Here is a 16,496-nt window from a genome sequence, read left to right as displayed (position 1 = left end):
GCTCTCTGGTAGGAGCCACCACATGTGTGGCTCCCACCGGTGTCACTTGAATACCCAAATATCTAAACCTGCTTTTGGCGAGCATGAATGGTAGGACACTCAAATTTGCACTCCTCCCCTGGGGGTGCGGGGTACTCCTCGATGACTCCGTTTTGGAGGGGGTGCAGCATCTGAAAACAGACACTGGTCCCCGATTCGGTCGAAAAAAGGGATTCTCCGCCCGATCGCCGATTACGAAATCGGTGTCGGGGAACGGAGAATCCCGCCCTTAGTCTCTCAAACGGAGAATCCAACCCATAGTGTGCAGATTAGATCAGTTAAGAGCAGCTCTGAATTTTGTGAATATGTTTGGATAGCTTAAGATCCTCCTCTTTGGTCGTGGAGCACATTTGGAGGAGGTCACATGCCTTTTGGGGTCGATCACATGGCCTTTGGAATTAATAAAAATAAGCATAAAGGTGTGTAAAAAGCCCATAAAATCATTGTCAAACTCATCAGAAATGTCAGCAAACCTGTCAAAATTGGTGTCCATGAGCTGATCGGTGACACACAAGGTGGCACCTGCTTGGAGGCGTTGGTTTTGGCCCTTTCTGCCCGGTTAATGGGCGCTTTTGTTGGAGATGGTGTAAAATAATTGGTGGGAGTTGAATTCTCCTCCAAAGTAGAATGTCGGCGGGTTACCCGGCAGAAATAGAATAAGGTGGCGGCTCCAGAGGTGGAGGATCTGTGTGGCACAGTAACAGAAAGCATGGCGGAGTTGGGAACATTGTCGGCATCATGATGTTGATCAAGGGGGAGCTCCAACAGCATCGGCTAGAGATGCAAGGGGACGGGTCCAAGGCGATTGAGGGAGAAGTAGCCCCTCTTCGCCGGACTTGGAGTGGGTGGAGAAGCGCCTTGGATTGCAAGGTGCGACGATCCGTGAGGTGGAAAGGGAGGTAACGGATCACAGTGGTCGGATTGTGGAGTTGAAGGCATAGGTGGCGATGTTGGGAGCCGCCTGTAAGGAGTTGACGATGAAGGTGGACGATCAGGAGAAATCGGTCCAAGTGGCAGAATTTAAGAATCGTATGTTTGCTGGAGGGGGCGGAGGGAACGAGTGCCACGGACGTGTCGAAGATGTTTGTGAAGCTGGTTGAGGTGGGGGTCTTTGAGAGGGACCTTGAGGTGCAGAGGCACACTGATCGCTGCGACAGAGGTTGAGAGCTGGGGAGACATCGTGGGCTGTGATAGTCTGAATACATAAATCCCAGGAGAAGAAACCCCCAGTGAGGATAATGACTTGGAATGTGCAGGGGTTGAATGGTCCATGAAGCGATTGCGGATATTCGCGCAGACAAAACGTTTAGGCGGGTGTAGCTTTGCTGCAGGAGATGGACCTGCGGCTGAAGGGTTAGACAGGTTTCATTTAAAGGTGGCAGATGTCTAGCTTTTTTTAGGATCAAAGGAGGTAAAAAGTTAAGTGTTTCTGTTAATGCCCAGGGGAGGAGTGCAAATTTGAGTGTCCTACCAGTCATGCTGGCCAAAAGCAGGTTTAGATTTTTGGGTAGTCAAGTGGCCCACGATTGGGCTGCGATGCAGGTGGAATTTTGCCAGTGTGGTGGATGGGGTAAAATGTGATTTGAATAGGTGGCTTGCCCTCCTGCTGTCACAGGCAGGGAGGGTACAGATAGTTAAGATGAACGTCCTCCCGAGGTTTCTGTTCATTTTTCAGTCCCTCCCGATATTCCTGCCAAAGACGTTCTTCTGGAAAGTGGATAAATTAATTTCGACATTATTATAGGCAGGCAAGGTGCCGTGGATTCTGAGGGTTTTTTTTTTTTTGCAGAGAGAATGGCGGATGGCAGAGCTGACACTGCCAAATCTGCTACGCTATTACTGGGCGGCGAATGTGGAGGAGGTGCGGCAGTGGTGGGGATGTGGGGGGGATGCGGAATGCATGCAGGTGGAGGAGGCTTCGTGTGTGGGGGGTGCCTAAGGCCCTGGCTAATGCCCCTCCTCCAGTTCTCACTGATTAAGTTCACTGTGAGCCCGGTGGTTGAATAGCCTCTAAAGGTATTGAACCAGTCGAGGCAGCACTTTGCATAGGGGCTTTGTTGGTACTGACCTCAATATGTGGGATTCACAGATTCGCTCTGGCGCAGATAGACGCAACGTATAGGTGTTGACAGAGAAAAGGGGTGGAGCGGGTTAGGGATCTGATCGTGGAAGGCAGGTTCACAAAGTTGGTAGAGTTGCAGGAGCGATACCAGTTGCTGAGGGGGTCTGAGTTCAGATATATGCAGCTGCAGGACTTTGTGCGGAAGGAATTACCAGCTTTCCCTCAACTGCTGGAGTGTACCTTGCTGGACAGGTTGTTAACACAGGTCAAGCTGGGGGATGGGAAGATTGCAGACATTATGGGTGGTTCGTGGATTTGGAGAAACAAAGCAGAAGTGGGAGGAATAGCTGGGAGTGGAAATGGGATGATGGGGCCTGGAATGAAATTATGTACTGGGTGAATACAATATCATCCTGTGCTTGGGTTAGCCTGGTACAGTTTAAAGTGGTGCAGAGGGTTCATATAATGTGGGCTCGTATGAGCGGGTTCTTCGCAGAGGTAGAGGATAAATGCGAGCAATGTGGAAGGGGACCGACAAATCATGTCCAAATGTTTTGGTCATGTCAGAGATTAGTATGTTTTTGGACCTCGATTTTTGAGGTACTCCCAGAGATTGTGGGTGTATGGAAGTCACCATGCTACCTGGTGGCGATCTTCAGAATTTCGAATCTGCCGGAGCTACTTGAGGGGGGTGATATTGTGCCTTTGCCACTCTGCTTACCCGGCCGCGAATTCTATTGGAGTGGAGGACGGTGGCGCCACCAAAGGTGGCGGTTGGAGGATGTGGCAGAGTTTCTTAAGTTGGAAAAAAATTATGATCACTCTTAGAGGGTCAGAGGAGGGGTTCTTCGTAAGATGGAAGAGATTCTTGTCCCTAATCATGGATTTGTTTGTCGGCAGCGGGTGGGGGGAGAAGGAAAGGGGAGAAAAAAATGGAAAAATGGCAAACTGTTTGGATTGTGTTATGTTTTTGAAAGAATAGGTGATTTGTATACTTTGGTTTGGAATAAAAAACATTTTTTAAAAGCAAACCTGTCAAAACTGCAATCAGCACCTGTCATTTAAATGGTCTGCCCTTTAAATTGTAGCAACAATGTCTGGAATGTTTTTTTTTTAAATATTGCATGCTATTTCGCTCTGTCTATTGACATAAGTGGATCCATTAATGGATTTGTACTGCATGGCGTATTTGACAATCACCCATTACCAGAGTCAGGCATCTCCCATTTCACCGTTTGATTGACAGCTACAAGTGGTTATAGGCTCTTTGAAGTGGGACCAATGCTTAAATAAATTAAAAATGCTACAGATGCTGGAAATGCTTGTTGTTATAAAGTTTTATTTAGCTGAATAATTGTAAATGTCATAAATGGGGTTTTATGAATGAGTGTTAATGAAGTCTACAACTGGCACTTATTTGTGTCATTTTATAGAAATGCATTTTTATCAGTATCAGATTTGTTACTATTGCACATAAATACTCATAACATACAGGTGTCATGAATATGTTCCTTTTATCACCATGTCTTTGCTTGTATTATAAGACTATTTAAACAAGAAGTAGCCTGTGTGACCATGAGGTGGAACCATTAACACATAATAATAATTATAATAATCTTTATTAGTGCCACAAGTAGGCTTACATTAACACTGCAACACTGAGGGAGAATTCAGAATGTCCAATTCACCTAACAGCATATCTTTTGGTGTATATTATGAGTGTTAAAGAAATTGTAAGAATGAAGAGAGATGATACCTCCCCGATATCCATGGTTAATATCTCTTTTTGCTCTGTATTTATTCAGTCATTCATACGTAGGGAAACAGAGCAACAGACAATACAACGTTATTTTGATATGTGAAGCAATGTTTGGATGAGAGTCTTATTGCAAGCATTACATGGTATGCTCTTTTGCTCTTTAGATATGAAATGAAATGAAAATCGCTTATTGTCACAAGTAGGCTTCAAATGAAGTTACGGTGAAAAGCCCCTAGTCGCCACATTCCGGCGCCTGTTCGGGGAGGCTGGTACGGGAATTGAACTGTGCTGCTGGCCTGCCTTGGTCTGCTTTGAAAGCCAGCATATAAAAAGACAGCAAGTCTCAGACAGATTGTCTACTTCTTGGTGGAATTTGCAGTGGATCTCAATGGGCCTATTTCAAGAGTGAATGCACCACGTAAAAATAATTTATTTCTACTGCTGTAGATTGGTCTGCGATACTGCTGGAAAGTGAAGGTTCTCATTCTTGTTCTCGGTTGTCTCCTTGGAGATTTTATTGGAAAAGGTGAGGGCATATGGAATATTCGGAGTCAAATTTCACTAGTCTTTCCAAAAGAATATCCAGTGTCTTTTATAATTAGGAGTTTACTTCCATTACTCAACATCTAGATATATGATAGTGTGATCCAGGAGAAAGGAAAGTATTACCTGAAGATCATCTGGTCATGCAAAACCATGTTACTCTTGTCAGGCCACTGACATGATTCCTGCATTAAATCTAGGTTGTGGTAATGCTCCTTGAACTGAGCATCTCTGCCACTTATCTCTGGGACTTGTACAAGAAAGATTTCCAAAATATTCATAAACGAGTGAGGAACAGAAATTTTCTTCATGCTCTGAACTCTTCCAATAATATCTCCAGGGAGCCATCAGAGAACATGGGTATGAATCTTCATTTTCCAGCCAGATCACAGACCAATCTGGCAGCAGTGGGTGCAAATTTTCTTTAATTTTAACAGGTCTCTTGGCGTCCATTGGAAAAGCCATTAAAATGTGGGCAAGTTGACTGTTCCCAGTGCATTCACACTGGCAGCTCACCAATCAAATGTAAATCAGACTTGGGGGTTAAAATATCCCCAAATCTTCAAATGAATGACTTCAGGCCAGTTTGCTGCTTAGCCCACAACTCCAGTTCACTCAAAATGCATTCGGAGTTAAAGTTCGCACCTCCCTAGTTCACATCCAGATGTTCATTTTGCAAATGAGTAACGCAAGATAACATTTTCATTTAACTCTATCCATTTCAAAACTTTCATAAAACAAGAAATCCAATTTTTCAGCTAAATTAAACTGGTTATGAATTGTCTATCAAATATCATTGACTAATCAAGTAAATGGCACACTAAAGGAACGCAAACCTGCAGCAGTAACAGGATGAGGGCAATGACAGTAGTAAAAGTGAATGGAGAAATGTTATATGGTGCGTGTGTGTGCGCACACTGTAATTTTAATTATACTCTTTCCCCCCCCCCCCCCGCCCACCTAAAAATATCCAGTAAATGTAGCTTATCTGGCACCATAAATCATTATACCCTTACCTTGCATGGTATAATCATCCAAGAAATCCTGATAAGAGTTCTTTTGTTCTCCAGGATACACATTTCGAAATTCACTTCGAAGAGAAATTTTCCACCATCTCCAGATTACCTGTGGTTGGATGGAATTAATCACAATGTAATCTGCATACAAAAAAGTTCACTTGTACTGTATACCTGAATCTCGACATAAGTAAAAAGCTTTTGTTTTCTGCCCACATACAAATTTGTCCAAACATTTTTGATACGAAAAAAATGAATAAATTAGTACTAAATCCCATAAAATGTATAATAAAAATAATTTGACAGAAATGTTTCATTTTACAACATTTCAAGTAGTCCCATTTCTTTTATAATAAAAATGGGGAAGCGACAGCATAGTGGCATTGTCACAGAAGTAGTAGTCCAGAGACCTAGGGCAATGCTCGCATTAAAAGTCCAATGATGACCATGAAAGCATTGTCAATTGCCGTAAAAGTCCATCCGGTCCACTGATGTCCTTTGGGAAGGAAATCTGCCGTCCTTACCTAGTCTGGCCTACATGTGACTCCAGATCCACATCAATGTAGTTGACTCTAACTTCCCTCTGAAATGGCCTATAAAGTGTGATGTGTGTCTCTAATGTTCATGCGTTTGTAAACAACATTTATTACGATCCCGGACCAGACCCCAACAGTTGCTAGGATACCGGACAGAAACCCCAATATTTTATTTAATTTTGTAAGATTGTGAATAAAGGATACTTCGCTCCAGGAGTGATTCATGCACAAAGAGATGTGGTATATTAAAATATTTTTTAAAAACTAGTACAGGATTACTAACTAGCACAGGTTTACCAACTTGAACATCAAAAACAAATAGCATTCATTACCAGTTAAACGATGTTTACCAATTAAACAATCCTAACTTCATCCCCCCTCAAAAAAAACCATCTCAGGTTACATTCCTCTTTTAAATACAGTTAGCAGACTCAGAAATACTTGCTGTAAAGAGATGTCTTGGATAAACCACTTTGAAAGCGATATCCTTCAGGACCCAGCCTGCAGATCCTTGCCTGTCTCAACTTACTGTTTAAAAGTCCAGCCTTTGAAATTGCTCCTATCCTGTTGAGAAGCAAATCTTTAACTCTGTCTTGAGATCAGCTGCTGGTCTGTTCAGAGGCAAATCCTTAACTGACTGTTTCTCCAGAAACTGCTTGTCTGTCCACAGACTGATCTAACCTCACTGTTTTGAGAGCACAGCTTCTCATCTGTTCACATCCCAATCTCAAACTAAACCCAAACTCCAGAAACTGCTTCAGCCCGTGGCTCCTCCCATTAACTACATCATCTTACTAAGCTGAACAGAATGTGTCTAATAATCTGCTCTCCAGGGAACCCTCTCAATATAAACAAAAGTCCGTTGGCCCAAACATTTATGATGCTTTAATTACACCCACCTCCAAAGCGTCTGCTGTCTTTCAAACCAGGAATTTTAAAAACATGACTGCAACAGTCACATACTAACCCAGGATTTTAACCCTTATGCACCAAATCCATACAATACAATGGGCGGGTTTCTCTGTCCCGCCGCACTCCCGGGGTTCTCCGTATCGCCAGCCAGCCAATGGGGTTTACCACAGCCTCATGCCGTCAGGGAATCCCCGGGCTGCCGGCGCAACAGAGAATCCAGACAGCGGAGAATCCAGCCCAATATATCTGAAATTCTTCACACAGTGCTATATAAAAACCTGACAGTAGGGTATGCTGGGGTTGGAGTCCAGGATATATTTCTCCTTGATGTAGAAAAGAATAAAAGGGGCCTTAATGTTTTGACAGACAGTTCAAAAGCAGGTGTGTGTGTGTTTGTACTTAATCCTTAAACTGTTTAGAAGTAATAAAACACTTCAGCCAGCCTGTTAGCTCAAGGGAAATTAGACATTGGCAACAGATAATGGCCCAGCCAGCGAGGCCCATGCCCATGAACAAATAAAACAAAAAATGCTGGAAAGATTCAGCATGTCGACTGGAATCTGTGGAGAGAGAAACAGAATTAACATTTCAAGTCCGTATGACTCTTCTTCAAGCTGAAGAGAACCAGAAATTGATGTATAATATAGTAGGATAGGGGTGTGTAGAATGTGGATCAGAATAGAAGGTGGCAGCTCTGCAGAGATTGACAAAGATCTCATGGGCACAAGACAAAGGAAATGTTAATGGTGATATGCCTTCAATAAGCACACGACGAGTGATGAATGTAACGGAGACTTTAGTACACTAAACAGCAAGCCTCCTGGCCTCTGACCTGAACTGGGGCAGAGGCGGAGACTAGCCACCTTTATACCTGAGCCCGAGGAGAGGAGCCACAGGCGGAGTCAGTCAGGACAAGCACAGGCATGTACAACACAACACAATGCAACACAGTGGTTTACCACATTCACCCCGTTTTTAAAAAAAGGGTCCGGCGGGTGTGAAGTGGTCTTAAAGGTCAAATCTGTCAGGGGGCCTTATCAGTCGGGGGCCAAGAACTTCCGCCATGATCGCCTCAGTCCCGGCTGTGGTGTGGGCACCGGTGTCGAGACCTGCGCGTCTGGGAGCATGTTGTCCTCTTCTTCACCCAGTTGTTGAGTCGGTGAAGAGGGGGCGGTGTATTGGCGGTGGTGGTGGTAATGGTCGCCGGTGGGCCTGCGGGTGCTAGTTCGTAAGGTAGGTGGGCAGGGGTGGTGAAAGATGGTGTAGGGTCGGGGGTGGTGATGGTCGCTGGGGAGCCTGCTGGTGCCAAATCCTGAAGGGAGACTGTGTCCTGTCGCTCGTCCTGGTGTGCCACGTAGGCATATTGTGGATTGGCATGGAGGAGCAGGACTTTCTCGACGAGGGGGTCGGATTTATGGCTCCTCGCATGCTTCCTGAGGACGACAGGCTCTGGGACTGCCAGCCAGGACGGGAGCGAGACCCCGGAGGTGGATTTCCTGGGAAAAGCAAACATACGCGCGTGAGGAGTCTCGTTGGTGGCTGTACACAGGAGCGACTGGATGGAGTGGAGCGCGTCGGAGAGGACCTCCTGCCAGCGGGAGACTCCTAGACCATAGGGCCAGGAGGACGGCCTTCCAGACCGTCGCGTTCTCCATCTCTACCTGTCCATTTCCCCGGGAGTTATAGCTGGTCGCCCTGAGCAGGAACTGACGCAACTTGTCGCTCACAAAGGAGGATCCCCGATCACTATGGATGTAGGCGGGGAACCCGAACAGGGTGAAAAGACTGTGCAGGTCCTTGATGATGGTGGCAGAGGTCATGTCAGGGCACGGGATGGTGAAGGGGAATCTTGAGTACTCGTCAACAATGTTGAGGAAGTAATCGTTCCGGTCACTGGAGGGGAGGGGCCCTTTGAAGTGTTTGCTGAGGCGCTCAAAGGGGCGAGGGGCCTTTACCAGGTGTGCTCTGTCTGGCCGATAGAAGTGCGGTTTGCACTCCGTGCAGGCCTGGCAGTCCCTGGTCGCGGTCCTGACCTCCTCGATGGAGTAAGGCAGGTTGCGAGCCTTGATGAAGTGAAAAGAACGGGTGACCTCCGGGTGACAGAGGTCATTGAGGAGGGCCCGGAGTCGGTCTACTTGTGCGCTGGCACATGTACCACGGGATAGGGCATCTGGGGGCTCATTGAGCTTCCCAGGTCGATACAAGATATCGTAGTTGTAGGTGGAGAGCCCGATCCTCCACCTTAGTATCTTGTCATTCTTGATCTTGCCCCGCTGTGTGTTATTGAACATGAAGGCAACAGACCATTGTTCAGTGAGGAGAGTGAATCACCTGCCGTCCAGGTAATGCCTCCAATGTCGCACAGCTTCTACGATGGCTTGGGCTTCCTTTCCGACGGAGAAGTGTCGAATTTCGGAGGCATGGAGGGTACAGGAGAAGAAAGCCACGGGCCTGCCCGCCTGGTTGAGGGTAGCGGCCAGAGCAAAGTCCGACGCATCGCTCTCCACTTGGAATGGGGTGGACTCGTCCACCGTGTGCATCGCGGCTTTGGCAATATCTGCCTTGATGCGATTGAAGGCCAGTCAGGCCTCAGCCGTCAGGGGAAAAACGTTGGATTTGATAAGTGGGCGGGCCTTGTCCGCATAATTGGGGACCCACTGGGCATAGTACGAGAAGAACCCCAGTCATCTCTTCAGGGCCTTGGAGCAGTGGGGGAGGGGGAGTTCCATGAGGGGGCGCATGCAGTCGGGCCGGGCCCTAGGACTCCGTGTTCCACGTAGCCAAGGATGGCTAGGCGGGTTGTGCGGAAAACGCATTTTTCTTTATTATAGGTGAGATTCAGGAGTTTAGCGGTGTGGAGGAAGTGCCGGAGGTTTTCGTCATGGTCCTGCTGGTCATGGCCACAGATGATGACATCGTCCAAGTACGGGAAAGTGGCCCGCAGTCCGTACTGGTCAACCATTCGGTCCATTTCACTTTGGAAGACCAAGACCCCATTGGTGACGCCGAAGGGGACCCCGTGGAAGTGGTAGAGGCGGCCATCTGCCTTGAAGGCAGTGTATTGCCGGTCCTCCAGGCGGATAGGGAGCTGGTGGTACCCGGACTTCAAGTCAACTGTGGAGAAGACTCGATACTGCGCAATCTGGTTTACCATGTCAGATATGGGGGGGGGGGGGAACGCATCGAGTTGCGTGTACCGGTTGATGGTCTGACTATAATCGATGACTATCCGGTGCTTCTCCCCAGGTTTGACGACCACCACTTGGGCTCTCCAGGGGCTGGTACTCGCCTCAATGATCCCCTCTCGCAGGAGTCGCTGGACCTCCTACCTGATAAAGGCCCTGTCCCGGGCACTGTATCGTCTGCTCTTGGTAGCGACGGGCTTACAGTCCAGGGTGAGGTTTGCGAAGAGCGAGGGTGGGTCGACCTTAAGGGTCGCGAGGCTACAGACGGTGAGGGTGGGCAGGAGTCCCCCAAACTTTAAAGTAAGGCTCTGGAGGTGGTACTGGAAGTCGAGGCCCAGTAACAGGGCAGCGCAGAGATGGGGCAGGACGTAGAGTTTGAAGTAAGCGTACTCCATGCCTTGTACAGTAAGGGTCGCGACACTGTACCCCCGGATTTCTACTGCATGGGATCTGGAAGCCAGGGAGATATTCTGGGTCGCGGGTAAGATTGGGAGGGAGCAGCGCCTTCTGAGTGAATGGAGCGGTCTGTGCTCTCGGAGTCGAAAAGACAGGCCGCCTCGTGCCCGTTGATCCGGACGGTCATCGTAGACTTCGCGAGGTGGTGCAGCTGGGACTGGTCGAGCGTGATGGAGACGAGCTTCGGAAGGCGGTCGGTAGGCCGGTCGGACGTAGCGGCGGCCCCCATGAGTCACACGTGGCGGGAGGCATCGGCGACGGCATTCAAGATGGCGGCCCCCATGGGTCGTGGGTGGCAGCGGCTATGGCGTCCCCTGTGGGTCGCGCGTGGCGGTTGGAGGATGCTTTAAAGATGGCGGCTCCCATTGGTCGCACGTGGCTGCCGAAATTGAAGATGGTGGCGCTCACGGGTCGCACATGGCAGGTGGCGCGGCAGCTGGGGGCGGCCCCGACAGGCAGCAGGCAGCGGTGCTGGGCCTAGAGGTTTTAGGGGGCGATCGGGCCTGGCAGGCTTTTGCAAAGTGGCCCTTCTTCCCACAGCCATTGCAAGTTGCCTTCTGTGCAGGGCAGCATTGTCTGGGGCGATTACCCTGGCGGCAAAAGTAGTACCTCGGGCCTCCGACGTTGGCGGGCTGCTGCGTGGCACAGGCTTGCGTTGCACCTGGGTCGGATGATGGCTGCGCCCATGAGGCCCACTAGGGTGCCGCGCGGTCGGAGGTATAGGCCTCCATGTTCTGGGAGCCACCTCCAGCGAGTTGGAGAGTTGCACTGTCTCTGGGAGGCCGAGTGTACCCCCTTCTCGTAATCACTGGTGGATATAATTTGATTTCATGCCCGCGACATAAGTGTCCTTGATCAGCAGCTCCACATGCTGGGTAGCCAATATCACCCGGCCATCACAGTTCCGGCAGAGTACAAGCAAAGCACGCAGGAATTCTGCAAGTGATTCCCCCGGACATTGCCGTCTCGTGGTAAGGAGGTGCCTAGCATACACCTCTTTAACGGACGTCATGTATTGTCCCTTCAGCAGCATTATTGCCTCCGCATACGAGGGGGCGTCCCTGATGAGAAGAAAGACTCTTGGGCTCACCTGTGCGTGGAGGATCTGCTTCTTCTGGAGGTCTGTGAAGTCTTCGGTGAAGGATGCGAGGTATGCTTCGAAGCAGCTTAGCCAGTGCTCAAAAGTTTCTGTGGCGTCGGCTGCCTGTGGGTCCAGCTCCAGGCGATCAGGCTTCAGTGATGAGTCCATCGTAAGGTTTAGTGTATTAAACTGATATGCCTTCAATAAGCACACGACGAGTGAGGAATGTAACTGAGGCTTAAATACACTAAACAGCTAGCCTCCTGGCCTCTGGCCCTGAACTGGGGGGGGGGGGGGGGAAAGAGGCGGAGACTAGCCACCTTTATACCTGAGCCCAAGGGGAGGAGCCATAGGCGGAGCCAGCCGGGACAAGCCCAAGCATGTACAACACAACACAATGGTTTACCACAAATGGTAATTATAAAGACTAAAGAAGGTGCTAAGGTAGCAGAATGTGCTAATAGTAGAACAAGGGTCAGCACTCTAAAAGTAAAACAAGTTTTTGATGGCGCAGTGGGGGAAGGGTTTGGGTAAATTTTAAAAAATTGAAATGGAGGAGACTTCATGGTCTGAAGTTGTTGAACTTGATGTTACGTCCAAAAGGCTGTAGAGCGCGATCTACTGGCCACGCTGCACCCGAAAAGCAGTGCACCGTGGCGCAACATGGCCGGTAATTACTGGGAATCCCCACTCCCAAAATCTAACTGGCCTGCCACGCCCCAAGAGCTCTAACTGCCAAGGTGCCCAGGTGGCAATGTCAGCTGGCAGAAGCAGTGCCAGGGCACCAGGCTGGCTCTGCCAAGGTATCAAGCTGGTATTTTCTTCATGGCAGTGATCGGGTTGGGCATGCTCTGCACATGTGGGTGAGTTGGGGCTAGGGGAGCTTTGGCCGTCGAGTCAGGGGCTCGAGAGATCGGAACACCATTTAAAAATAGCATACTGATCTCTCACTGCACTGAGGAGTTTCGGTGAGCGGAGATCTTCAGTGCAGGAAACGGGACTAAGCGCATCCTTGGCCGCGTATAACCCGCTGAGGCTCCGTATCTAACCGGAGCCACGTTCGATAGCACTTTGTTTCTCGGCACTGTGAGCACCGGGTAACACGCAGCTAAACGCGGTCGCTGTGGGACATAGTTCCCAATTGGTTCGATCGTGCCCATAAAGTGTCTAATCAGAAGATAGCATGTTGTTCCTCCAGTTTGTGTTGGGCTTCGCTGGAACATTGCAGCAGGCCAAGGATGGAAATATGGGAATGGGAGCAAGATGGCGGGTTTAAATGGCAAGCGATGAGAAGGTCAGGGGCATGCCTGCAGACTAAGCGAAGGTAAAAAGATCAAGAGTGAGTAAGAGGCAAGAGTCCAGGTAAAGGGAAATCGCTAGAGGTGGGTGAGGGAAGGACTCCTGCCCAAATAAATGAGCACAGTGATGGAGGTGATGGAAGAATTCAGCGTCGTGCAAAGCCCGAAATTCATTGAGGTGAAGGTGTAAGGGGATAAAACCGAGTACTTTGCCGAGCAGAATAATAATAATCTTTATTTGTGTCACAAGTAGGCTTACATTAACACTGCAACGGTTACTATGAAAATCCCCTTGTCGCCACACTCCGGTGCCTGTTTGGGTAACACTGAGGGAGAATTCAGAATGTCCAATTCACCTAACAGCACGTCTTTTGGGAGATTCAGAGATGGGAAGGACAGAGGGCATAGTGAACACAAGGCAAGAGCGGGGATTAAAAGATGGGGTCGAGTGACTTGAAGGGGTGGAGGGTCCCAAATCGGCATTGGTGTAAATAAGTTGGAGCTTGTGTTCCTTAATACTTGAAAGGAAGAAGAAAAGTTTCTTATTAAGGCATTAGATGCAACAAAGAATAAAATGGAACTAGGGAGGACAGCTTTGAGATAGGGTGACCTGGTGCAGAAGGTCGAGTGTATACATATGGCTAGCATGGCACTGAGTGTAGATCTCAGGATGTGGCAAAAACAGCAGTCTAAGATGCGCTGCATGTCCTGGAGATAGCTGAAACATGAAGGATGGAACTCCGGATAGAATCCATGTGGGGAAGTCGGAGATGGAGACAGTCACTGGGGAAGGATATGTGACTGTGGAAGCGAGTTTTGGTCAACACTTGGTATCAAACACCAGGAGGGAAATGGATGAGATCCTGGAGTGACCAATTTTCCATATCATGGAACCACTGAAGCCCAACACACCAAAGTGAAGCCATTCGACACAGTGGGTGAATATAAGGTTAAGGTAAAGTCGTCAAAGTCCCAGCTGACCATAGGCTGCTTTCCCCTTTGACGGGGAGAGCTGACGTGATGATTCAACCTGAGGGTCACCACACTCGGGCGAGGGGCAAGGTTGAGAAAGTGGGGCCTTCATGAATAACCTCAGCCGGTACTGGAATTGAACACATGCTGTTGGCCTCATTCTGCATCATGAACCAGCTATCTATCCAACTGAGCTATTAAACCCCTCCCAAGAGGCAGAAGGATGGAGGTTAAAACATAAAATTTGGAAAACCTGGCATGCACATTCTTATAGCAGCAATTTGCATGGTTTGTCGGTGTACCACCATTGAGATGCAGGACACTTCATTATAATACTTAAATCAGGTTCGCGCAGCAGTTTGGCAGCCTGGTTTATATTTAATGCTGCTCAGCTGGGTTTCCCAGGGAATGAGGAAACTGGCAGTAAAATGGGGATGGGAGCTGCCAGGTCAAGCAGGTAAATGCTCTTTCTAGCATTGCTATGAGTCAGGAGCGGCAGTAATGGTCCCCTGATCCTTTAAGCAACCCACCTGCCAATCTTGGCCATACCTTGCGATAGTGAGCAGCTGTGACCCAAGCTCACAGGCTTTTCCCCAGGGTAGAGGGGTCAATTACTAGGGGGCATAGGTTTAAGGTGAGAGGGGCAAGGTTTAGAGTAGATGTACGAGGCAAGTTTTTTACGCAGAGGGTAGTGGGTGCCTGGAACTCGCTACCGGAGGAGGTGGTGGAAGCAGGGACGATAGTGACATTTAAGGGGCATCTTGACAAATACATGAATAGGATGGGAATAGAGGGATACGGACCCAGGAAGTGTAGAAGATTGTAGTTTAGTCGGGCAGCATGGTCGGCACGGGCTTGGAGGGCCGAAGGGCCTGTTCCTGTGCTGTACGTTTCTTTGTTCTTTTGTTCTCATCAAACCGTATCTGTTGCCTCTCACTGTCCTGAATGTCAGACTCTGATTCCTTTCTCCCCCTCACCAAGCCCTGATCTTTCCCAATTATCAGGGATCGCCCCAATGGTCTCCAGATTCGGCCTTCTTCCACTGGTTTTTCTGCCCAACGGTCAATCAGCCTGTCGAATTGGTCGGCTCCTGGGCAGATCATTAAATTTGCAGGATTCTTAAGCTCCTGTGATTTCCAGGTTTCATATCAACAACTGCAACCCCTCCCTTTCTCCCCATGAATATAGGGATCAGCATATAGGTTATTCCTTCGAATTCCACTACTTTATTCATATAGTTCAGTATCATCTTCAGTCTTTTTGTATACCCAAAGACCTTATTGACAGTGAACTGGTCATGGGTTACAACCACCTGGGAATCCTCCGCTACAAGGACAACTGCAAGCGGTATATGAAGATGGTAGACATTGACAACTGGAAGACAGTTGCTGACAGACATGACTTCTGAAGACAAACTGTTTGGAAGTGGATTAGAAGAGGCAAACAGTATCAAATCACTCAGCAGAGGGCCCAGAGATAACAGAGGCCAGCTAATCGTGCACCTTCGCAGCCCACTGTCTTCCTCTGCAATAAATATGACAGACTGAAATGCCAGAGTGGGGCAGCTGAGCCAAACCGGGCAATGCTTAACAGAGTTGACTACCAAAGCACAAACCATCAGCTTCAATGTCTCAACGCCGCTTTAATTTGCATTGAAGTAGACTTCCAATGGTATCATTAAAAGAATGCCAAGATTAGGTTTATTTACATTACAGGACACATTAAAAGAGGAAAGAGTTCCACTGACATTTAAGCCGCCACCCACTTCCAAACTACAGTATCAGCAGAAACCTATTAAAACACTTCAAATTAAGGCTGTGTTCACTTATGCAACGTTTTTATTAAGTCTGTTGGAACACAAAATTATATCAACACGAGTTCTAGCCAAGCTACCTCTCCAAAGGTCCTATTGGAAGAGTAAGGAGGGAAGTTTCCTTTCCAGTCAGTAGGGGATGATTCCTAAAGACCAAGTAGTCTAACAGACATGGAGATGTTCCTAAGATTGACTGCTTCAACAGCATTACGCTCAGGACCTGGATTCAGTGCAGGATCCGGCATACAAGCAGAAACTCAAGTGGGAGAATCCAGCTCAGAATGTCGTGCAGTGCTGGTCCAAGGAAACAGAAGAGCTCCTACGTGACTGCTTGGAGACAGTGGACTGGTCCATATTTAAGAACTCAGCGACCAACTTAAATGAGTATGCCACCACCGTCACAGACTTCAACAGCAAATGAGTGGATGACTGCGTGCCAAAGAAAGCAGTATGTACATTCCTCAACCAGAAACCATGGCTCACTCGCGAGATTGACTCCCTACGGAAGGTCAGGTCTGGTCTGAGACGTTCAGGTCAAGTGACCCTGACCTATACAAGAAATCCAGGTACGACCTCCGCAAAGCCATCCGAGATGCCAAGAGAGAATATCAGGCCAAGAGAGAATGTCAGACCAAGCCAAAGTCACAGACCAGCGTTACAGACTCTCAGCGGTTTTGGCAAGGCCTAAACAACATAATGGGCTACAAAGAGAAGCCGAGCAGTATCTCCAGCAGCAGCGCACCCCATCCCGATGAACTCAATGCATTCTTTGCTTGGTTCGAGCAGGAAACCAACAATCCGCTGTTGAGTGCCCCAGCAGCCCA

The 16,496-nt window shown here is 48.4% G+C and overlaps 1 protein-coding gene across 2 annotated transcripts in view; it reads right to left on the bottom strand.

Annotated features, from left to right (window-relative positions):
• LOC140389643 (F-box only protein 36-like) overlaps positions 1-16,496 on the bottom strand; it is a 99,984-nt gene that overhangs the window by 16,701 nt on the left and 66,787 nt on the right. For both annotated transcript variants that reach the window (XM_072473955.1, XM_072473956.1), the window contains exon 2: positions 5,420-5,528. In XM_072473955.1, the coding sequence (XP_072330056.1) occupies positions 5,420-5,528 (109 nt within the window). The remainder of the gene's footprint in view (positions 1-5,419; positions 5,529-16,496) is intronic.

Source organism: Scyliorhinus torazame, chromosome 14, assembly GCF_047496885.1.
Source record: "Scyliorhinus torazame isolate Kashiwa2021f chromosome 14, sScyTor2.1, whole genome shotgun sequence".
In the NCBI taxonomy this organism is placed as follows: domain Eukaryota; kingdom Metazoa; phylum Chordata; class Chondrichthyes; order Carcharhiniformes; family Scyliorhinidae; genus Scyliorhinus; species Scyliorhinus torazame.
This window is presented reverse-complemented; position numbering and strand designations above follow the sequence as displayed.